At 40.8% G+C, this 26,319-nt stretch overlaps 1 protein-coding gene across 3 annotated transcripts in view; it reads right to left on the bottom strand.

The window, feature by feature from the left end:
- Positions 1-25,206, bottom strand: part of NRG1 (neuregulin 1) — a 125,578-nt gene extending 100,372 nt beyond the window's left edge. For all 3 annotated transcript variants that reach the window (XM_069978133.1, XM_069978135.1, XM_069978134.1), the window contains exon 1: positions 24,645-25,206. In XM_069978133.1, the coding sequence (XP_069834234.1) occupies positions 24,645-24,723 (79 nt within the window). In that variant the 5' untranslated portion in view covers positions 24,724-25,206. The remainder of the gene's footprint in view (positions 1-24,644) is intronic.
- Positions 25,207-26,319: the final 1,113 nt, after the last annotated feature.

The following is a 26,319-nucleotide window of genomic DNA, read 5'->3' as shown; positions in this document are numbered from 1 at the left end:
ATCACTAAAGGATCAGAGCTTCTTACTACCTAGATTCCGCTTTATTCTAAGCCATGGACTGAATTGTGGTAATGTGGTGCAATGTCACTGGGATATGGCTCCTAGGAATACAGTGTGATGCAGAGGCACCGAGCGGCACCGAGCGTTCATCCACAAAGTGGCAGTGTTGTCCTGCAGCATGAGTCACAGGCAGGCAAGTGAGAGGAGAACAAAAGAAAATGGGATAATTGCACTGTCAATGTAATGGCATCATAGACAAGAACTGTATCTACATATGTTAGGATGCTATAAACTAGGCCGGACGTTTCCATAGAATAAACACAAATCATACTACATCAGTGACAAGCTGCTCGTCTAGTTGGTCATATATGTCCTATCCATCTATATTCCTAATAATAGTCATTATTCACTCCAGTATTTCCCAACCAGGATTATGGGAATCCTTGCACAATGAATAGGAAGCAGCAAGGCCGCCACATTTACTACAGGGAAATAAATAAGAACTAGGAAATAAAGGTTTTTTTTATGATTATTAGAAGTATTAGTCCTGTATTACTTTTTTTTTTACCAAAAGTATTGAACATTACATACAATAGGAAACTAAGCCAAATGATAGCAAATGAATGTGTGTTCTGCAGTTTCTTCAATGGCCCATGGAGCCCAAGGTGACTCCATTGTAAATGCAATGGCCTATCCTTAGGACACCAATATTAGGTATGGTTTTTGGCACTAGAGATAAATGAACCCAGACTTTAGAGTCCTCAGACTTGAACACCGATGTCTGCACAGTATTCAGGTTTTGCATTCAGATTTAAAATAAGCCTCATGCGCCTTGGTCCTCTATCTTCAGCAGGAACAGCACACAGCGCTTGCTCTGTGCCAATTGGCTCCTGCATTCTCCACTCATCCAATCAGAGGCTGCAGTGATAACCCGCTCCAGTCACTGATTGGCTGAGCAGGCATTGCAGGAGCTGACCCGGCACAACAAGCTCTGTGTGCCTGGACTGCTATGTATTCCCACTGAACCCCCTGGGGGCCAGATTTTTTTTATTTTGGTGGTTTGCCACGACAAAAAGTAGTGGTGTTACGGATCTGTAGTTGTTTGAGTTTGGGTACCCGAACCTGACTTTTTTTAAAGCTCGGCTGAATGCATCAAATCCAAACTTCTAGGGGTCTGTTCATCCCTTCTTGGCACCTATGTGGGATATGGCTTTTGGCACCTATACTGTCCTATTCATTATATCCTATAGCTAATACCCACACCACTGTTTTATTAAGGTAAGGTACTGCAATGTTGCCCTGCTTATTTTAATAGGACAACACTGGAATACCTGGTACTATCACTTCTAAAGTATGGCCATATGGGTACAAGCAGTAGTAAACACGGAAGAGGCTGCAGCACATGTGTGAGCACCTTTACTCCTTTTCCTAGGTAAATAGTAGGGGTACCAGGAGTTGCACCCCTGCCAACCCAATATTGATGGTCATTACTAAGGATAGGTCATCAGTAGAGATGAGTGCAACTTCAGCACGCTCGAGTCCGTGCAAACCTGAGCATGCGGCATTCGCTTACCGGTGGCTGAAGCAGTTGCTGTATTTGACCCATAGGGAGCCTTAGGGGGTCCTGGAAAACATGAATACAACCTATGGCCTATAGCTGTAGCCATGTTTTCCATCCAACCTCCTTAGCCATTGGTAATCAAATGCCTTGCGCTCGGGTTTGGACAGACCCAAGCATGCTCAAGTTTTCAAGGGCTTTAAATATCTGGCCCATATAAGACCCTTGAAAACTAGAAAGAAGTTAGTGCTGTGATATGATTCTAGACTAGGGTTCTTGTCTTCTCGCTGGCTTATGGTAAGCCAAATATAAAGAGACATCGGCTCCAATAAAAAGTTACTTAAATATAATCCCTGCAGAATATAAATATATATTCTGAAGATATATAAAGTTAGTCACTGGGAATCCTTGTGTTTATGCCTGGTAAACAGAGAAAACACAAACTACACATGTGTTTTATTATCATGTTTTACAGCTTTCTACTGTTCAAAGTGCATGCTTATTAGATTTGTGATGGTTGCTTTCCTCAATTATGCTAAGCCCGATGTTTAAGAAATGCCTATTAAAACAATGCTTTAATCAATGGTGGAAATAATCCTGATCTGTACAGCTTGAAAGAACATGAAAAAGCCCACCCCACGTATACTGGACACTAGCAGCCAATTATCCGTGAGTTCCTTTTACTGACAGCACAGAGGTAAGAAATCAAATGACTCCCATATGGATCCACACAGAGGAAGCCGAAATGCCTCGGAGGGAGTCAGCCAAAATGTTGTGAAAGACCATATGGGACCAATGTCTGAGCAATGACCATACATATGGAATAATGAAACAAATTGTCTAATTATACCAAAGTAACAAGATATGATGCAATAAGTAATCATGGGCGATGCATCTATAGGGTTATGGGCCTGTATAAACAAAATTGCTTCCTAGAAAACAACAGATTTCAGTTTCTTGGGACAACTTTTGGCCCCTAACTGATCTAGATGGATTGAAAAACATTTCACATATTTTACATAATAATTGCCAAGTGGGCGGAGTATAGGTAGCGCATGACTTTGTCCCCTTCAAACTAGTAGCTGTGTGAGGAAGGAGGTTAAAATCCGACACATGGGAAGATCTGATATGGAGGCAAATACCCTAAAGTGCTAATTTGTGTAAGGGGCGTATTACACAGCACGATCCTCTGTGTAATCGAGGACCAATCTGCTAAATCGGAGCTCACTTACCAGGCTTATAACACGGTTTGATGATTGTGCACCAAGGGCTGTATATATATATTGTTAGCGATGTCCATGCAGCCCTTGTTGTATTTTGAAAATAATAACATTATACTTACTTCTCCATGCTCCCTGGCGTCCTACTGACTGTAGCCGCTGCTGGCACTTCTAAACCCATCTCTGAAGTGACAAGCCGCTCAGCCAATCACTGGCCAAGACTAAGCAGTGCCATGGCCAGTGAGTGGGGAACAGATAGAAGGATACCAGGGAGAGCAGAGAGGTAAGTATAACTTTATTATCGTCTATACTTTATTTTAATCAGCCGCTAACCGCGCACTTCCTATTACACAGAATGATCTAACTCCTGAAAGACAACATTCAGTTGATGCTCCTCAGCGGATCATTGTCTTTATGCTGCTTGATTGGAAAGATAATTGCCCTGTGAAATAGGACCCTAACAGATCTAAATGGCTTAAATGAACATTTACAAATTTTTCTTTGATGACTGCCAACTGGGCGGAGTTAAGGTGGTGCATGACTTCCACTTCCAACTAGCAGCTTTGTGTGGAATGGGGTAAAATTTAATACATGGGAAGATTTGGTACGGTGGCAAAATCCCTGAATTTATAATTGTTGAAATTGTATAAAAAAGTGTGTATAAAAGTATAAAAGTCATCTCCTACAGATAAAATAGGAACAGTCTTATATAAAGCTATGTTCTCACTGTCTTTCTTTTCTTTTGGCCAAATACCACCATTATTTCAAAATGTACATTTCTAAATTTCTAGATTTGAAAAATAACGAAAATATACCTTTTAAATTTTCAAAATTTGTACAATAACGGACGGTTTTAAGAAACAATGGGCAATATTTGGCCTCCAAACGATGGTCATTCTGAAAAGACATAGTGAGAACATAGCCTAAAACTGTTAATGGCGCACTATATAACAACTGGGATGGAAAGTAAATATCTACTAATCTCCAGCCATATAGAAGTTCCCAATTTGTTAGCAACAAAGGGTGAAGAAATGTGAGCTTTTTTTTTTTTTTTTTCACACGTCATAACATCATTTACGTTCTGCTCCTTCAGCAAACACTGAAATGATCATACAGCACACTTCTCGGCTGATTTCTTCTCATTCACATGAAAGATCGACTAATCTCCCTCAAACAGAAAGCTGTATTGTGCCGTGCATTTCCCGAACCAAAGTACAATATTACCTGGTTGAACTCCTGTGTTAGCACCATGTGATGCTGTGAAACTCTGTGGGAAAGACTAAATCTGCCCGGAGCAAGCATGTGTGGTTTCTAATAAATCTATGCTGTTTTACATAACAATGTACGTGCATGTTCAGGAACATTTCACCTTTACATTCAAGGCTATAACTTGTTAGACCTTAGGAGGCCACAGTGGCTTGTCAAATTACAGGGAACTGATTATGGGATTTAAAGTGACAACTCCAACAGGCCTCTGCATGTCAGTGGGCTTCCCTCTTACCTAGTCGACATCTTTCCGCCCGAAAACTGAAAATACACCACGCATGAGACTGCTTATGACAGCTATACAACTTCCCTTAAGAAAAATGTTGTCACTCATACTCCTATTTAGTATGTTGCTTAATATAAGATGCAAAATCGATGACAACACCTTAGATCAATCAGGCCATTGATCTTATATATAATCTAGCAAATGTCTTCCTGTAATGCTGAGATAAAAACCTAAAGAATATTGGCTGTAATGTCTAATGGTAAAGGCGTTCTCCGGTTTTATTTTAAATATTAGCTAGGATTAGAAAATAACAAACTATACTGTACTCCCCTTGCCCTACTTCAGTGCTTTAGTCCACTGATCCATCTCTCCTTAAGACTAGCGTTAAGTGGGCTTGCCAAACTGTTCGGGTTGAACGGACTTATCGAACTGTTCTGGTTTGGCAACGCTCTGCAAACCCAAATGCTCAGCATTCGACTGATATTAAAATACCAACTATATCCGAAGAAGGATGGTCTACAACCGATGAAAACAGGGGGGCCTACAGGGCTGGAGCCGATATTATACATGGTAGATTTTCACAGTATATCATATAGAGTCTTGGAATAACATACATATCTACCCTATATAAACATGTTTATGTGTATAGCCACAGGATAAAGCATATACAAAAAGTAAATAAACACACAGATATATCTGACAGATCATTGAAGCCAAAGCCAGAAACAGACTATAAACAGAGAACGGGTCATAAAGGAAAGACTGAGACTCATTTTAAACCCATTCCTGGCTTTGGCTTCAAGAATCTGTCAGATAAATTTGTGTCTGTAATGGGGCTTAAAGTGAATAAAATGCAGAAAAAAGTATACCTAGAGAGAACGCAGTCCAGATGTGGCCCCCGCCCCCGCCTTAGCCCTCATAAAGCATAGTTTCAGTACAAATCTAAAAGCTTTAAGAACCAATACAAAGTTGTTATGGGGAATGATGATGAAATCTGAACAGCTTGCAGAAAACCCCATATTATTTTAGATGCTCCGTTGACAAAACGTAAGACATCATATAAGACAGCACATAGGCCTTGATGGAATTCTCAGTGAGTCTTGCTTTCTCACAAGTCTTTCTGTTGACAGCGAGTTTATCCAGAGTTTTGTGCCATCCAGCTGCTCAAAAATTTCACAGCATCCCTCCCTAAGGACGATTGATCTTAGGATCTCCTAAATGCCTATGAAACTACGGAGTGAAATGGCTAAAAACACAGATCAGATTTCTCTCCGTGAACATTTCCTCTTCTGACTAATTCTATGATGTCATTGTGCGACTTGATTGCTGACAATAATCAGGGTTGTCGGGATCCTTCTCATTGTGTCCTTATTGTCAATATTCACACAAGATTTATCCGCAGGTCTTACAACTGGTGATCCACGGGAGGTTGTTACACAAAAGGCTTTTGTGTGGCCTACAGCCCCCTTGAGAATTCAATAGCTTTTAGTGTATTGCAGTATATATCTAAAAAAGACATAAAGAAGATTTACTAGATGACATGGATGACAGTGATTGAGATGACCAGCAGCTTTTTCTTTTATTCCATGGATATTTGTTGTACAAGCAACACCAACACAGGATGCAAAGGACACATGTACCCTATCACCCCTCACTGTACACATGTACCTATCACCCCTCACTGTACACATGTACCCTATCACCCCTCACTGTACACATGTACCCTATCACCCCTCACTGTACACATGTACCCTATCACCCCTCACTGTACACATGTACCCTATCACCCCTCACTGTACACATGTACCCTATCACCCCTCACTGTACACATGTACCCTATCACCCCTCACTGTACACATGTACCCTATCACCCCTCACTGTACACATGTACCCTATCACTCATCACTGTACACATGTACCCTATCACCCCTCACTGTACACATGTACCCTATCACCCCTCACTGTACACATGTACCCTATCACCCCTCACTGTACACATGTACCCTATCACCCCTCACTGTACACATGTACCCTATCACCCCTCACTGTACACATGTACCCTATCACCCCTCACTGTACACATGTACCCTATCACCCCTCACTTTACACATGTACCCTATAACCTACAGGACACTATTTCCTATCTATCTATCTATCTATCTATCTATCTATCTATCTATCTATCTATCTATCTATCTAGAATAGCATTAATGGTGTTAGTGTGTTACCCACAATTTATCACAACTAGCGAGGAAAAGAAAACAGACTATAAATGAGATTAATATCAATTCCCATAGAGTAGAATAGATCCAAAATATTGAGTTCCCAGCAGAATGTGCTGCACTGCAGTAAATCAGCCTGGTCCTGTAGCCACACCGCTGTCTGCTATCATACTGCTGCATAATGCAGCAAGACAAAGGGAGTTCCTTGTGTCAGTGCTGCTCCAGACTCACCTGCTGTACGCGGCCTCTGAGCTATGTCATGGCAATGTAATATAATGGAAATGAGTCTGCCTCCAAGCCCCATCACTGTGTGCAGATATGCAGTTCTATCCTGGCTGATATCACTTGTTATCTTTAAAGGGGTAGATTCTCTAAGAACTCAAGTAGATGGGGAAACCACATGTAGAAATTCATGGCAGCACATTGCCAGCATCAGAATTTCATGATATTAGTATGACTTTAAGGAAGATTTCATTTATATAAACTGACATCTCTCTCCGGGACAGGAACTATTCAGAGTAGGAGAGGTTTTCTATGGTAATCCACATAGAAAACCTCTCCTGCTCTGGAGAATTCCTGTCTCGGGCAGAGATGTCAGCAGAGAGCACTGTGTCTAAATGAAAATAAATCAACACTTCCTGCAGGACATACAGCAGCTGATAAGTACATGAAGACTTAAAATTTTTAAATAGAAGTAAATTACAAATCTATATACCTTTCTGACACCAGTTAATTTGAAAGAAAAAGATTTTCACTGGACAACCCCTTTAACTATCTGGAAAACAGCGGCACTTGAGGTGGTGAGAAGACCATCGCCAGTATGAAGACTTTGGTGGCCACAGGAAACTATCAGCAGATTCCTACAAGCAAACCTGCTGATAGTTCCCCATTATGCTGCGTTTACACAAAACGATTATCGTTCGAAAGCTTAAAGCTTTTGGTGCTTATCAGCTGCTGTATGTCCTGCAGGAGGTGGTGTATTCTTTCCAATCTGACACAGTGCTCCCTGAGGATTTGCTACTGCTCTGGACAGTTTTTGTCACAGACAGAGGTGGCAGCAGAGAGTACTGTGTCAGACTGGAAAGAATACACTACTTCCTGCAGGACATACAGCAGCTGATAAGTACTGGAAGACTTCAAATCTATAAAACCTTCTGGTACCAGATGATATGAAGAAAAAAAAAGTTTTAGAGAAGAAGGAGATTAGCAGATTGATATGTAATTTTGTAGGAAATAATCTAGTAGAACTAGTAATTTGTTCAATTAATTCTCTGCTTGCTCTGGCCTTAGGAGTCTAGTGGATGGTCCTACTCAGTAAGTCACTGCCAGGACCACCCACTGGACTCCTAAGCCTGCGATGAGCAGATTACCGTCCCATGATTGTCTTGTACCTCACTTAAGCACCATAGCTACACAGCCATTTCCATACAGGGTGGGGTGTGGCGTCTTAATAGTTGTATCTTACTGATTTACCTAGTAATTCATCCTCATAAATGTTTGCAGACAAAGCCGAACTATTAAAGGAATGACACTGATAGGAAGCCCATTAAGTCTTGTGTGTCTGCCGAGAACTCACAGACTACTGTCCGTACAAGCTTCAAAGCCATAGAGTAGAAAACACCTACTGGATGCTGCTTTCTAACCTGTCTGCATAGAAACATTTACTACACTCTGAAAGACACCTAAAAAAACATTCTCCACTGAGCGGAAAGCAAGTCCTATTCACACTGATTATCCTGGCACACACTTATCACAGACTCACACTGACACTTCACCATTGTGTAAGCGGACAGAAGCGCTGGACGTGCAAGGAGGACATGTCAGGAGATGAACAGACAAATCTCTGCGGAGACTTTCAGGCTCATATTTTCACTGCTCCTTAAAGGGGTAGTGCGGCACTAAGAAATTATTCACAAAATAACACACATTACAAAGTTATACAACTTTGTAATGAATGTTATGTATGTGAATGGCCCTCTTCCCCGTGTTCCTCGACCCCCACCCGTGTACCCGGAAGTGTAGTGCATTATACATACCTGATTCCTGTCGACCCCCGTCCGCATTTCTTCTGACAGTGATGTAATCTTTGGGAGGCCGGCCGACCCGCTCCTGCCGTCCCTCATACCGGCCCGCCTTTGCCGCGTCATAACTGTGCTCAGCCACGATTAGCTGAGCATAACTGTGCTTAGCCAATCGCGGCTGAGCATAGTTATGACGCGGCAGAAGGGGGCGGCATGAGGGACGGCAGGAGCGGGTCGGCCGGCCTCCCAAAGATTACATCACTGTCAGAAAACGACGGACGGGGGTCGACGCGTATCAGGTATGTATAATGCACTACACTTCCGGGTCCACGGATGGGGTCGGGGAACACGGGGAAGGGGGCCATTCACATACATAACATACATTACAAAGTTGTATAACTTTGTAATGTTTGTTATTTTGTGAATAATTTCTTAGCGCCGCACTACCCCTTTAAAGGGTTTATCCAGTGCTACAAAAACAAGGCCACTTTTCCCGCTCTTTTGTCTCCAGCTTGGGCGGGGTTTCAAACTCAGTTCCATTGAAGTGAATGGAGCTTCATTGCAAACCACACCTGAACTGGAGACAAGAGAGGGGGAAAAGTGGCCATGTTTTTGTAGCGCTGGATAACCCCTTTAACCCTTATGGCAAAGCACAACATAATGTGTTATTACCAGAAGACCAGTAACTTGTAGCTCCTTGGACCTCATGCAAAGTCTGGCACAAGCCCCCATCCCCCACATACTGCTACTTCTGCATGCCCAATTGCCAAGTGGAAGAATGCAACAGCATGGTGTATAAAGGGCTAATGTATCTAAGTGATTTAACATAAACACACAGGCTATATATATATATATATATATATATATATATATATGTAAAAAAAAGTTGGTGCCTGGCAGTGATATTTTACATATTCTTCATGGAATGTCAGTGTATTTACACAGTTGTGGTCATACCCGGGCCTCCCTTTGTACACACATGTGCCCTTTAGCAACTGATTGTACTTGACAAATTATACGGATGTTGCATTTGTACATGCATAAACTAACCACTGGTATCACTTCAAGAGTCGCGTAAATGTCAGACGGATGTAAACTCATTTTATAAGCTAGCGACCCACCAAAGTTAATAATGGGGTGCGCCGACAGAAAAATATTCAGAAAGTTATATACATTTGTAATTTACTTGTATTAAAAAAATCTTCCAGTACTTATCAGCTGCTGTATGTCCTGCAGGAAGTGGTATATTCTTTCCAGTCTGACACAGTGCTCTCTGCTGCCACTTCTGTCCATGTCAGGAACTATCCAGAGCAGGAGAGGTTTAACAAAACTATATAACTTTCTGATACCATTTGATTTGAAAGACAACTTTCTGGGGTACCACTTTAACTTAGAATACAGTATAGAAAATTAAAACTAAACTGATAACACACCTTAAAATGCCAATTTCTATTTTTTTTAACTAGTTAAACAGATTCAAAATTCTGAGTCTGGGATTGTTGGCCTACCAGCGTGCATCCACATTTCTCTCCTTAGTCAGCACGTCATGCTTGTAGTCATACCTATTGAGGTGTGATTGACAAGCAATGGGCAGTGCATGTGACCGCCCTTAGGCCAATCCTTAGTACAGTCGTTGGCTTCAGAGAATATCTAAATCTCGGTAAAAGTTGCTTTTTCACAGATGAGCTCTTCATAAAGAAAACAGCAGATCTGGCATTTCACTGACTGTTCAAGTTTATAGGACATATGAGACTTGGCAGGGGTAACACAGGCAGCATTATAGTGCAGTTATTAAAGTCTGTCCAGTCTCACACAGTGCTCTCTGTCCATGTCAGGAATTGTCTCTGTCAAGGACACAGCTTCCTGCAGGGCATACAGCAGCTGATAAGTACTGAAAACCTTGAGATTTTAAAATAGAAGTAAATTACAAATCTGTAGACCTTTCTGACACCAGTTGATTTGAATTTTTTTTGCTGGAGTTCCCCTTTAACTGTGAGTTACAGCGTAACTCAGTATTAGACCAAATAAAACTATATTTCATCCTCATAACAAATAAAAAAACAAGTCATCATATTATCCCCATTTATTAAATAGAACATGAACACAGTGTCATCTTCCTGGTGCCCATTGATTTAACACATTGAAATAACACTTATCAGAGCGTTCTGAAAGTTGTTAAGCTGCAATTACTCATGGCGCATTGCAATATATTTAAGGTGCTAAAAATGAGCTTCTCTCCCACATATCAATGCATAAAGATCAACAGCTGCCTAAAGTGAGCAGCTGCATTTGCTAGCTGTGAAATTAGAAAAAAAAAAGTTCTGGGAACTCCGATAAAGTTTCCCTCATCATCAATTCCATGCGAAGGCCACCACTGTAAAGGATAATGACAACAGTATTCAACATATCAAACAGTATTTAACCTACCGATAATGATATGTCTATGATGATCACAGCGATCTCTGCTGTCACAGGAACTGTGCAAAGCCAAAAATGTTTTCTATAATGATTTGCTACTGTTCTGCACAGTTCCTGACACAGACAAAGGTGGCAGCAGAGAGTACTGTGTCAGACTGGAAAGAATACACCACTTCCCCACTTCCTGCAGGGCATACAGCAGCTGATAAGTACTTAAAGGATTGAAATATACATTTTTTATAGAAGTAAATTATAAATCTATATAAATTTTTGTTTGTTTGTTTGTTTTTTTTACGCAGGAGAACCCCTTTAAGTTAGAATATTAAAGCCAGTACTGTATTAGCAGGGCCGGTGTCAGGGGCCCACAGCGCCTCTAGGGGCCCAGAGATGGAGAGGGGCCTGGTGTTCTGATGTTCAGCCTGCTCACTATAGTGCAGGGTGAGCGCTGGACATCAGAAGACACCGAAGACAGAGCAGGACCTGCACAGAGAGAGAAAAGGGTGAAGGACCTGATCACGTGACCTAAAGGTCCTCAACCTTACACTGTGGAAAATAGCCTGACAGAGAGGAAGAGGGAGAACACTGAGCTGTAAGTGCTGTGTGCCAGTGTCTGAGTGTGTCAGTGTCAGTCTGTCAGAGTCTGTGTCAGTCTGTCAGTGGCAGTCGTGTCTGTATCATTTAGTCAGTGTCACTTAGTCAGTCAGTCACTCATTCAGTGTCTGTGTCAGTCAGTGTCAATAATGTGTGTTTGTGTATGTTAGTGGCGTCTCAAGGGATTGTGCATAGTGGCCAATGAGAGGCCCGCTGAGGCTCTGTCCCCCAAGGGCCCACAAAAACCTGGAGCCGGCCCTGTGTATTAGTGTGGTATCATAAACACTTATATTTATACTCCATTTTTACATGTCACCATATGTTCCTATCTGATAAACCTCTGTGTGTTTGGTGCTTGGTCCCAAAGGAAATCAGGCTGTTACACAGGAACTGCTGTTGAGTAGATACCAGAGTGACTATAGAAAAGCAGTCCTATGGGAGCCAAGAGCACACCTGTGTTTTATGTCACTGAAGCGCTCATGTCTGTGGATTGGGAAAGAACGTAGAGAGCGATTAGAAGGGATAGGACCTCTCTTCATTCAGCTTATTTTTCCTTCTTCATGTTTGTTTGTACAGATTTTAATACGTGGAAATCCCATACAGCAATACAAACAGATGTGGAGCACGGGAAGTAGCGTGTAAGTCTAATGTATACTTTAAACAGCTTGAGCAGCTCACACATAATACTGACACATGGTTTGTTTTCCTGTATCATAATGGAACATGATAAACTATCAGCGCTGTTGAAGTCTCATTCAGTCATGTTCCCTTTGGAAAGCTAACAAAACACTGGATTTCGGACAGATTTTTACACTTTTAGCCCCACTTTTGGCATTTCAGCAGTAATTTCCATATGACAGTTAAAGCACCTGCACTCCACTAGAGATAACACCATATTCGTAACTAACGCACCTCCACAAACTTTTATATTGTTATGTGATTTTTTATTTTTTTATTTTCCCCTAGTGATGACATTCTTACAACCTAAGGCTATGTTCACACGTTGTATGACAACAGCCGTTCCATGACCCGGCTGGTGACTGAGAAGATCATCCCGGCCGGTACTGCAGTACGGGCCAGATGATCTTCACTACACTTGAATTCGGATGTGGGCGCATCCGTGCACGCCCGCATATGAATTCGCCGCTGCACACAATGGAGCGTGTGGCGGGAGCCGCATGCTCCATTGTGTGCACTGACAGGTTCTCTGCGGCCGCTATTCATTGAATAGTGGGCGCAGAAAACTGACATGTCAGTTTCTTGCAGCACTGCTAGGGGTCCCGTCCGGAGTGTATACTATGTGTATACACTCCGGCCGGAATTCCATAAAGGGCAGCACATTGTAATTTTAGTATTAATCATGGCCGTTGTTTAAACAGCCGTGATTAATACTGAATTTACATTGTGTAAACATAGCCGAATACTCAATACTTAGTTTAAAAAAAAGAAAAAGTAAAAAAAATAGAAATCTTTTCAACCAGATTCTAACCATCCCCACGTTCAGCTTGAAATTCATCCACTTGGCATCTTGGGTCAATAGTCCCAACATTTTTGGGCAGCAAGTTTATGCCACTAGATGTGAACCACAAAGACGTCTCCAAATCTTCATCAGGGTACAAACACACACACCGGATCCGCAGCGCATTTCCGCAGCGAGATCTGTGGCGGTTCCCTGCCCTGTAATGTCTATGGGCAGACATACTCGCAGCGGGATAGACCGCCCCATTAACCCCCCGCCAGCCGGAGCATTTACATTACCTGCTCCGAGATCCGGCTTGCTTCTGGGGTTCCCGGTTCTTAGTTCTTGTTTTCTAACAAGCCAGATGACAGAGCAGCACTAAAGGTTTGTATAAAACGCTTGTGTGATAGAAACTAGCAGCGCGGAAATATGCATATCTACGATCTAGGTTTCCCTTTAAAAATTATAGCTACAGGGACCACCTCTTTAAGAAGATCCCCCCTCCAAATCTACACCAATTTCTTTAATTTTGTTTTAATTAATTTTAATTTTAATTTTAAAATTGTTGATAAGGCTGAAAAAAAGACAAAAGACCATGAAGTTCAATCTATAACCTAAACTTTCGACTCTCTCCTTGTATATTGCCTTATTCTTTAAGAGAACTGGTCACCCCAAAACTTGTTTTATTTTTCTGCTGGGTGGTCATCTCAAACACGTCTCATCTCTGAGATTAAGGGTATAAACCCACACACCGTATATGCAGCGTATTTATTGCTGCGATACGCAGCAAACTCGCAGCAAACTCGCAGCAGATTAGATCTAAATAACTGAACACAGCATGAAATCTGTACCAACAAATCTGCTGCGTATTTGTTGCGTATCTGCTGCATATACGGTGTGTGGGTTTATACCCTAAAGGGGTTTTCCAGCGCTGCAAAAACATGTCTCATCTCTGACAGTAACTTCAGGTCTGATTCAGATTGGGATCCTGATTCAGGATGATACAAAGGTCATTCCCATTTACAATATCAGGATAATGGAATCCCTCTCTATACTTAATATGTTCCACGTTTCAGATTTTCTTCATTATTTCAGTGTTTACCTCCTGGCGGCTGCTCACAGAATCCTCAGAACATACTACGGTGACATCATAGTGGGATTCAAAGAATAATACTACAGGACATTACATCTGGGGCCTACTTATTAATGCCACCCACTAGGTACAACGTTTATCTTTTTTTATTTTTTGATTAAATTACACAGAGAGATGGTAACATTTTAACTATTATCTTTAACCCAAAACAACATTTCGTTTTGACTTTGAAGAAATTGCCCTAAAATAATGACAATATTTCGTGACCTGAGTAATGGGCGAGGTCTTGACAATTGATTCTCTATGTTAAAGGGAACGGATTATTTATATATTTTTTACTAACTAAAACCAGATATTTTTTGTAATACAGTGGTACCTTGGTTTAAGAGTAACTTGGATTAAGAACATTTTGCAAGAAGAGCTCACAGTTTTTCAAAATTGTAACTTGGTTTAAGAGCATTGCTTTGGTTTAAGAGCTCCCTGTACTGGGTGGGAGGGCGAGTGGGGGAGGGGCATGGTCTGCATAGCAGGGTCTACAGCCCTGTACTCTGACCCAGGAAATCTCCTTCACCTTCCAAATCATAGCAGATCCACTTCAGGCTGGGGCTTACATCAGGGGACAGGACTGTGGAGGTAATCTCTTCATAGCTGTAACCCCTCTTTCCTCGGACAGAGAGTGCTGCATGTATGTGCCCACATCTGCCCTGCTCATTCCTTCATGCTCGCTGCAGTCTCTGTCAGCCCTTGTGTTTCCCATCCTCTCCATTACTGTAACTTGTAATATTACATATTCAGCTGTTTCTAAATGTTTGCTTCATTTGTTTTACATGTTATTTAGAATAAAAAAAAACATTATTTTTGGGGTGTGGAACCGATTGTCTGCATTTCAATTATTTCTTATGAGAAATTGGGAAATGGGATTTGGATTACAAGCATGGTCCCGGAACGAAATATGCTCGTAATCCAAGGCACCACTGTATGTTTTTATTTTATGACTATAGCCTTTTTTAACTCTATTTTCTGTATATGAATGTGCGTTATCCAGACGGAGTTGCTATTAACAGAATGCTTTACATGTTCATTGACTCTCATGAGAAAGTTTTCTAGGTCTGCTATATGACCTGTACAGAGGTCAGCATGCAGATAGAAGGAGAAGGTGAGCTGCGACTATCCCCTATTGTGAATGGTGTAATCCTTTGCTATCTATATATAAATGTTAGGCTAGGTTCACTTCACATTTTTGCTCTACATTTAGCATGCATGCGAGGAAAGGTCCTGATGTACATGATAAATGTGTCCAAAGAATCAGTATCTGGTTTTAGTTACTAAAAAAAATAAAAAACATATACGTTTAATATAGAAATTAGCCGATTTACAGTAATGATGAAGTGAAGCGCTTCATTATCTCTGCACTCCGCTCATCAGCCGGCTGCCATTTAACTATCTGCCAGTCCATGCCGCACCTCATTGGTGCTGGGTCAAGCTGGATCCAGTCCTAGAAAACTCCCAGTTTCTCAGGACCAGATCCAGCTTTTTTCCAGCATCGGGGGAGGAGTGGCAGAGAGTTAAATGGCAGCCAGTGTAGAGATAAGATATCACTTCACTTCATTTTTACAGTAAATTCGCTCATCTCAACTTAAATAGATACCATGGCTGATTAGACGCCGATACATGGCAACATATGTCATCGGTAACAAATATTTGTTTTGTTAGCTTTTCTGATCTGTTAAATTGTATTCCTGATATTGGCATCCATCATTCATAGACCATAATGGTATCCATTTCATGTATCCATCCATCTGTGGGAGGGCACAGACAGCTGCCATGGAGAGATGTAAGAGGGATGTTGGACTTTTTCTTAGTACCCCAAAGATGTGCAGAAAAATGCTGTCATTATATGCAGAGGTGCTAGAGGAGGACAAGCATAGACAATCTAGACTACATAGACATCAAAGGGCATCAGATTTTTTTCAGAAGAAGACAAGTAAGACTATGTATTTACTTTATATTGATTAGACCGTTATGTTGTAGATGACAACAATAACATTTTTATTACTACAACAGACATGACATCACATATCCAAGTTTATTGCTAGAGATCGGTGGTTTACCCAGAGATCAAAAATGGAGTTGCGGTGTCATAGGCATCGCTCGGCTCACAAGGATGTAAATGATAGTTTCTTTATTGCGAGTATCAGATGACCACACGTTTCAGGATCCTTGGACCGCTTTTTCAAGTGCAAGAGACATCATTCAGGGGACGTGGACCCCTATCTCAAGTGCAAGAGACATCATTCCGGGGACGTGGACCTCTTTCCCAAGTGCAAGAGACATCATTCAGGGGACGTGGACCCCTTTCTCAAGTGCAAGAGACATCATTCAGGGGACGTGGACCTCTTCCCCAAGTGCAAGAGACATCATTCAGGGTACTTTGACCCCTTTCTCAAGTGTAAGAGACATCTTTCAGGGGACAGGGACCCCTTTCTCAAGTGCAAGAGACATCATTCAGGGGACGTGGACCTCTTCCCCAAATGCAAGAGACATCATTCAGGGTACTTTGACCCCTTTCTCAAGTGCAAGAGACATCATTCAGGGGACGTGGACCTCTTCCCCAAGTGCAAGAGACATCATTCAGGGGACGTGGACCTCTTCCCCAAGTGCAAGAGACATCATTCGGGGTACTTGGACCTCTTTCCAAAAGCAAGAGACATCATTCAGGGTACTTTGACCCTTTCTCAAGTGCAAGAGACATCATTCAGGGGACGTGGACCTCTTCCCCAAGTGCAAGAGACATCATTCAGGGGACGTGGACCTCTTTCCAAAAGCAAGAGACATCATTCAGGGTACTTTGACCCTTTCTCAAGTGCAAGAGACATCATTCAGAGGACGTGGACCTATTCCCCAAGTGCAAGAGACATCATTCAGGGGACGTGGACCTCTTTCCCAAGTGCAAGAGACATCATTTAGGGGACGTGGACCTCTTCCCCAAGTGCAAGAGACATCATTCAGGGGATGTGGACCTCTTTCCCAAGTGCAAGAGACATCATTTAGAGGAAGTGGACCTCTTCCCCAAGTGCAAGAGACATCATTCGGGGTACTTGGACCTCTTTCCCAAGTGCAAGAGACATCATTCAGGGTACTTTGACCCCTTTCTCAAGTGCAAGAGACATCATGTCTCTTGCACTTAAGAAAGAGATCCAAGTACCCCAAAACGCGTTGTCACCTACAACTTGCAATAAAAAACTATAATTTACATCCCTCTAAACTGAGTGATGCCGATACCACCATAGCACAGATGAAGTTCCATCTTTGATCTCTGGGTAAATCACCAATCTCCAGAACTTAACTTGACATGTCTACTACCCAGCTTCACCTGGCTACTGAATAAGGCAGAATAGAGAGCACAGCTGCTTGCGTGTCCTATATGTTGTGCTGTTATCGCAAAATCCATAATTGAGTCAAACTGAGCTCACCCCTTACCACTTTCCGAATGTTTTTATGCTATGGACCACCCTTGCTTTTCTTTTTGTTTTTAGCCTATCTCTATCACATATCCTTGGGAATGTCACCGTCCACCTATTTCGGTGGCAGTATCCACCATCTCTACATTCGTGTCCTTTACTGTACAATTTTACATGTGGCTCATGGATGTGAGGTTCATTCCAACAAGCAAACTTGTAAGCTGTTCTGGAAAAACTGACTATATGGTCCCTCTCCACTGTACATCATGATCATTCCACAATATGCACCATGCAATTCTAAAGCAAAGCCAAGAATTACTCCGCTGGTGTCCTAGCTTGAAAGCCAAAAATATCAGTCCTCTCTTTTTGTGAAGATTTCATTTAGCATAGTAGCTCCATGATGTCATGCAGAGTGCCTGCTGTCAGTTTTCAGCAATTTGTAATAGTAGCTCTCAGTTTTTCCACCACCTGTACTTCCAATCTCCTTAAGTACCATACAGAATGAAGATGCAAAAGTTATGGAGCTAGGACAAGCAAGATAAAACTGATTTGTTCCACATCATTTGGAAGAGGGAAATGGTGTTCCTCTCCAGGGATTTGGTCATAAAGAAACTATAGAAACTTGCGGCCTCATAACCCCTTGTATTTCACTATTTAAATAGTCAAAAAGAGCTTGGGGAAACAAGTTGTCAATCTTCCAATTTGTAAATGGATTTTGCTTGCCAGTTAGACACTGCATGAAAAATGTACTCCTATGTAAATAATTGTTGGGAATTGATGATATAAAAATATCTGAGCCACAAGATGGCAGCAAAATCTTAAGGAATAAAAAGTCAGCTGCCCTACCTATCCATGGGCAGTTTAAGCAAAAAATGCTAAATTAGCCAATAGAATTGCCAGTTTCTTAATTTATAATGTGAGACTCTTCAGCCATAATAAGTTAAAATTTACGTATTTTCCAACAGCTCACCTAAAACATCCGATTATTACAGACATAAAACATGACTCTGCAATCTCATCCATTCATCCAGGAGAGAACTGCCAACATATATAAACAATGGGCAATTATCATTTACATCCTATAATTTTACAGCTGATGAGTAAGATATTTTTTTAAGTGAAGTTGCGGCTTTAAACCACATACGGCAAACGTTCTAGACACCGAGATCACAGAAATTATATTAGAATTATAAGTGGCCCATATTCCTCCTTGAACCTCTGATGAAAAATGTTGGAATAGGGTGAATAGGTAGGGTAGAAAAGACAGTGAACCCTAGTGTTAGGCCCCCCAGCTGTCCCTATCTGACTATAGGTGGTCAGTGACAACTGGTCGACATTCTCTTCTGATGTCAGAGTGCACACCAAGACAAAACAAGACAAACACGGAAGAATGGTCCTGGAGAAAAGGTTCAGAGAACCAAGCAGGTAAACAGCAGAGAAACGGGAGGTGTGAAAGGGTACTTAAGAGACCAGAAAATCCAAACTAGCAATCCAGGTAAATGCCAGCTAAATCCAAAACAGACTTATAGCAATCACTGAGCAGAGGGCCAATGGTATTCTTATGGAATCCCAGTCCAGGGTGTGATTGGACCAGTCCTCTGACATCCAGAGCACACACATCACTGACTCATAATGAAGCAATATAAGTGGTAAAGGAAGTAAAGGAAGTGTCAGTCACAACTAGCTTAACTGTCTGCAGCCCAGAAGAAAGTCAGCAAGAGAAATGGATGGGTTTGGTGGAATCCAAAGAACACAGAAAAGAGTGAAATAAGGCAGAGTTCAGACCAGTGCAAGACAAAAGTAAATGTACAAAATCATAGTCAACAGTGCATCCTCTGCTGTACTTTACGGACAGAGGACGTGCTGAAGCCTGAATGGACACGGATGTTACACTGCTTCTTCATGATTATTTATGCAGTGATGAGTGGTTTAGAGTGATGCCATGACAGAGCACCACCTGAGGATTCATTAAGAGGCAGCGAGCAGGGGGAGAATCAGTTCACTGAGGAGTAAGGAGAAACCCCCAGTGCGCCAAACACCCACAATAGTATATCAATAAAAAGTAGGATTTTACAAAAACAGCTCAGCTAATCAAAATTTAGTAATCAGCGTCTGACTTATTACTTTTCCTTTGAAGGGTTATTCAGAGTTGTAAGTTTTATGTAAAAATATGCTGAGTCTGGAAAACCTAAAAAAGACATTTATTCATCTTCCTCACCCCACCCACCACTGCTGATCTCCTATCAGCAGCAATTGCTGTGTCTATTATCAATGTGTAAATTGCCTGCTCAATCAAACAATGGCCACAGCACACCATTAGTCGCCGATTGGCTAAGCAAGCAATGCACCCGCCAACCCGCCATCTTGTTGCTGTGCCACCGGACTGTTTATTTATGTCTTTTTGCCAGGCTAAGCATAATTCAGTATACGCCTCCTAATTCATAGCAAATACTCAATATCACAGAAACAAAGCAATGTTTAATACTACACGGTCAACGTGTCCTCGGCACCACTCTTCACTCTAATTCATTATCAGTTGTAGAACTCACTGCATCATAATGAATTATGATACTAGAAAACCCGTAAGAGTTGAACAGTTTAGTCCATGATGTACACTCAGCTTATGGACAGTATATCATGGACTGAGTGAATCTGGCCAAAACGAACATAAACCAGTCGCTGGTTGACCAGATCCATCAGTTGTTCTGAACTTTTTGTGAAGAAGCTGATTTGCACCACAAAACTGGCCCTTCTTTGGTCCACACTGACATCACAATTCTCATTGTGACTGGATTCCTAGGAACTAAGATGAAGTTGCGCTCATGCCAAAAATGTTCGCTCAGCATAGACTCTATATGGAATGGGAGTGCAACGCCAAGTTCTGAAAACACAGGAAGCGTTACAGAGTGGGCAGCCCGGCATCCGGCAGCGATGGGGGAATGGGACAAGTATGCATTACCGACATGTCCCCCGCAACCCCGGCAGCCTGCCCTGTAATTTTTTATTACTCAAATAAACCTTAAACAATACTTTAAGTAGTAGTCTATTTGGTCTATATTCTACAACCACCTACTTCCATTTGGGGACTGTAAACAAACCAATATATATCCAATAGTGATATCTGACCTGATACCAATTCTAGAACCTTTATTAACATAATACGAAACAAGGATGAAACAAACTTTTTTATCTATATTATATTACATTATATTATATTTATTCCTTTCCTACTGGCCTGTGAAAAAACATTTCCAAGTCAATAGAAATAGTTGTCTCTCGAATACTTTTATCAGTAGGTGTTAACTTTATAAAGTACTTCAAAGCACTTTCCTAATTAGACACTAACCATTTTACTTTGAAACCTGTTTGATGTTTCTTTTTAACTTCTATACTATTTTTATGTTTTATGACCATAATAAGGGGGAGGTGGATGTTTCCCACTGTGTCATATGTGCATTTCTATGAAATAGTCAAAAGGCTCAAGACTAACAAGTTCCGAGCATTTTCTGTTTGATTTTTTTTTTAAAGGATGGAACATGAGCATTTTACCATTTAATTTGCATTATAAACAAATATTGTATTATTATTTTTATCCAGCAATATTCATTGTCCTCTTAGTGTATATGATTGTGTCACCATGACCGGCTACCAGGTACCACGCCATCCCGGATGTAGAGTACTCTGCCTTCTGCTCTAGGCTAAGCTGCTAAGTGAATAAATTGCTATTGACCATTTTTTTTACAAGATCATTTATCAGTAAATAAATTAGTGTTTATAGGGCATAACTTTTCCCTACTGGCTTTTTGAGTAAGATTATTAGGTTTACTAGTTAAGTATCAAAAGCATGGACCAATGATGTGTTTCCATGGTCAATAAACCACAGGCGGATGGTCAGTAAATACTGGAATTTACAAGCTATTCACTGCTCCCTTGCATTATACCTATGATGAAGAACTGTAATACAAGTGAATTACTTGAAGAAGTGTCTCCTTATAGATTGTTCGCAATAATGTTGGGAAGGTGGCAGTTCATCTCCTAGTGTGAGTATTAAAGGGAAACTGTCAATTAGAAAACCGCTACTAAACCAGCATCAGTGTTATGCTGCTGTGAGTATTATAAAGGTATGATTGTTATTGCTGTCCACACACAAGGAACTGTCCAGTGCAGCAGAGGTTTTCTATGGAGATTTGCTACTGCTCTGTACAGTTCCTGACACAGACAGAGGTGGCAGCAGAGAGCACTGTATCAGACTGAAAAGAATACATCACTTCCTGCAGGGCATACAGCTGCTGATAAGTACTAGAAGACTGGAGATTTTTTTCATAGAAATAATTTACAAAACTTTTTGATAAGACAACATTTTTTTTCTCCAGACTACTCCTTTAATCCAACAATACATTGGGCCCATGTAGATAGGAAGAAATGACACAAGTGGAAACATATGGGAGCGTTTCATATTCTGTGACTGCCCCCCCCCCCCATACACACGAACCGTATAGTTACATTCCCTGATCCCTAATATTTTTCCTGCTGGAAGATCAATGGAGAATATAGTTTCTTATGAAAAAAAATTGAAATAAAATCTTTCTGAAAACAAATAGGAATCCTATTGAAAGGAAGTTCATCCATTTCACTTGTGTTGTCAGCGAGGCCAAGAATGTCTGATACATCGGCTGTTGTCAAGTTTCACCCACCTAGTTGAAAATCGGCAGCAAAGTCTTCATATGAGTTAATAAGCGGTAATATCCATTCATGCACATTCACATGTCAGCCTTGTTGTTAGGAATTAGTGAAATGTCATATACTATTTTGAACTCCACAAGAGCAGGGAATTTTTGCATGGGAATTGCTCTTAGCAATGACTCTGTTAGTCTGTATCTAAGTCACTGACCTATGGAATGTATATAGAAGGCAACATGTTACATGACTCTGCAGCACACACAGGAAAAAATGGGATCCCGAATCAATTCACACATAGGCTAAAGAAACAACTTCAGGGTAAACACCTACAGGGTAAAGGCTAAACTACAAGGTAAACAACTTCAGGGTAAAGGGTAAATAAAAGAAACCCAAAACCCAAGACTGAATGAGCTGAGCCGTTCAGTCTGGGGGCATGAATTTACGAAGGGCCAATTGAAGGATATAGTAATTATGCACCATAAAGATACTGGCTCTAAACACAAACACAGAAGATGAGCCACAACAAGCATTACTTCTACGCAAATCCTGATATCCATTAGAAAAGAGGAGATGTGCAGCTAAGATAGGCTCTGTGTCCATCTCCCTTATGTTCAGTAAGCAGGGCATTGTCCATAGGAATGCCAGCCCTGGAGGCTTCAAGTCATGTTTTGTCCTGATTTCAGTACTGACAAGATCTTGAAGACACAGATAATTTGGATAAGCTTTTGAAAGAAGCACAAGTTCCCTTAAGGAAGCAGAAAAAAAAAGAATTTTACACTAAAACCTGTAATCTATAAGAGAAAAAGTAGTCATATAACTTCAGCAGACATATGGCACCAGTTGTCATACAAACCTTCTGCAACATGGATCTGCTTTATGTCCTGATTACATTGTTATCCAGTCTGGACCATGTCTGAGCAGTAAGGGACTTACTGGCATCCACCATGTAGAAGGATTGGACATATGCCTAGAGCAATGACATTAGTGGGCAGTCTATAGTATGTCTGTCTGCTTTAGGTGCCTTACACTTTATGTTCAGCTTGCTGGAGAAAAGTTTATGACATTCAACCAATAAATATAGTCATATACAACAACAAAAAGTGGAGATTTTTGTAACGTCAAACTTTTAGAACATCAGCATATTAGCCCGTCCACCTACAGAACATGCAGCTACAGCTTTATTGCAGGGAGAACAGGATTAAGAGAAGATTGATACAGTCTATGAATATAAATCTATAAGCAGTCATAGGTACCGTAGGTATCTCCCAAAGTCCTGCTAGAATATTCTGAATAGATTACTGCCCTAAGCAAGGTAGCCTATATTCACACATAGATTTCTGCGCCTATTCCATTCATTTGCACATGCTGCACATACAACCCGCAGGTAAAGAATGGATAGTCTATTAGACAGCATGTAAAGAATAAACATATGACTAGTTAAAGTGCAATACAGAATGCGAAGGTGGAATAGACATATGCCCATATAGAACACAAGGAATGTAATGTTACTTTCTGTATTGTTATGTAAAGATGTAGCAGACCTGAGTATGCCCCTTGGCACAGTTCATTCTCAGTTTCCAATTTACATAGGACTCCAAATAAACAGAATCACAAAGAGTTAAATGACCAATTCAGCTTGGCTCCTGTACATCTACACCATTCATTATACTTATTTATAGGGAATATTTCTATATAGTATGCTGTATGTCATCTATTCTAGAACATGCCTTTTCTTGTTTATTCTATTTACATCTCTAATCATAATATTGACCCTAAACACAAACAATCAATTGTCTCAGTTGGATCTGAGCCTGAATGGACAGAAAGCGCAAATATCACAAGGTGGCGGAGTCTAAGTTCATCTGTCAATGATTAATATCTGACAAGAACTTGTCTCAACATGGTTTGCTGATGCCTTGGAGGGTTCACACCAGTTAAAAAGGAGGCATTAAAGTCATGTAGGAAATGGTCTGATCATCCTGATACTGTATGAGGGGGATCACTCTCTCTCTCTATCTAAAACAAACATAAAACAACACAAAATACTATGCAAACTTTACACTATCAACCTTACTGCCAGATGTGGAATCATTTTATAGCAAATCACATGGCAGGAAACAATGTAGAAAGTCCATAGCAAAGAGAGCAGCTACTAAGGTGACTGGGGTTAGCTGGCTATTACTTGTTAGCTAACCCTGTAAGAAATCATTGATACATGATGCAGCAATTCTAGGAAATCCCTTCTGTGCAGATCTCATCTGTCATTTCATCACTAGAGGGCAGGTTAGGAAAGCAGATGAAGTCTTCTCTCCCTATAGCAGACACTGTCACAGGAGTGACCTGCTAATCCTGGCAGCATGTGGCAGCAGTCATACATATAATGTATACATATATAATACAGCATATACTGAAAAAGAGATCAAACTCACTTGGAATCCCCTCATTTTTCTTCCGATCCTTTTTCCCTTTCTTATTACCCTTGCCTTCCTTCTTTCTGCTCTCAGACATAGCGAGGGATTTAAGGCTTCTTAATGGAATGACTTGAGCTCTATAATCCAGAGTGGTGTGGTGGTGGTGGTGGTGATGTCTATCCTCAGGGATGTGACCCTGGTGCTCCTGCGCTGCTGATCCCCTGCCTGACAGTCACCGATCACACTGACATCAGCTGCTTCTCTCTGCAGCACATCAGCCCCTGGACTAGAAGGAATAAGGCTACTATCACCATAACAATAAGGCACCTCCAGCAAGTCTCCACAACCTCCTTGTATCCAGATTGTTACAAAAAAAAAATCAATAATAAAAAGTTATGTCCTGTCTTCTGGAATTAAAAAATAGATTAAAAAGAGAAAAAGTATCCAAAAAGATACATTGTAATTATACACACATATAGGCGCTATAGGTCCTGCTTGGTGAGGAGTAGGTCCTGCTTGGTGAGGAGTAGGTCTTGCTTGGTTGCTAAGTTTTCCAAAGTTCCCCTTGTCCCAAGTTTCTCCTGAGTTGCACTGGAGAAAACTCTCCCATTCTGCACGAGTTTATGTTCTAGCAGTCACACACCCACTTCGAGGTGGAGCAAATGTAACACATGGGGAGATGGAACGGCCTCTAGAGGTCGCTGGTCTGCGCACTGATGTACTACTGGCCAGTTCTATCGTCTGTAAAAGTATATATAACGCATACAGTATACAGTGTACATACTGTATACATTAGATAGATAGATAGATAGATAGATAGATAGATAGATAGATAGATAGATAGATAGATAGATAGATAAATAGATATTTTTAAAAATCTATCTATCTATCTATCTATCTATCTATCTATCTATCTATCTATATCTGTCCTTGTATACTGTGTACATTGTCCATAAACATTATATAGATAGATAGATAGATAGATGGATATTTTTATCAGATAGATAGATAGATAGATAGATAGAAAGATAGGAGATAGATAGATAGATAGATAGATAGATATTTTTATCAGATAGATAGATAGATAGAGTTTTTTTTTCCCCTAATCTATCTATCTACCATCTGTGCATCATCTTCTGAATATTTAAAGGAGTCATTGGTTGTGATGAAAATCCGCTGGCACTATCATTTAAATGTGCTGCGGAACTATCTATCTGCATATGTATCTACTGTGTATAGGATAGATAATCAATATATATATATATATATATATATATATATATATATATATTTATACATATATCAGATAAAAAGTGTATAATGTATATGTAAAGTGCATACTGTAGACATTGTACATATACATTGTACATTGGATAGAAAGATTATTTTTGTGTAATATATATATATTTATATGGAAAAAAACACCAAGAAAATAAGGCATTTCATAAAATTTAATTCACTCATTTTTTAAAGTCCTTCATGGTATATTGGACAGGGACGCAGGTACTAGAGCATGGGTCTCCAAACTGCGGCCCTCCAGCTGTTGCAAAACCACAACTCCCATCATGCCTGGACAGCTTAAGCTTTGGATTTGGCTGTCCAGGCATGATGGGAAATGTAGTATTGTAACAGCTGGAGGGCCGCAGTTTGGAGACCCATGCACTAGAACTATGTTTGGGAAGTGTGTTAGGGA

The sequence above is a fragment of the Dendropsophus ebraccatus genome, chromosome 7 (genome assembly GCF_027789765.1).
Source record: "Dendropsophus ebraccatus isolate aDenEbr1 chromosome 7, aDenEbr1.pat, whole genome shotgun sequence".
NCBI lineage: Eukaryota > Metazoa > Chordata > Amphibia > Anura > Hylidae > Dendropsophus > Dendropsophus ebraccatus.
This window is presented reverse-complemented; position numbering and strand designations above follow the sequence as displayed.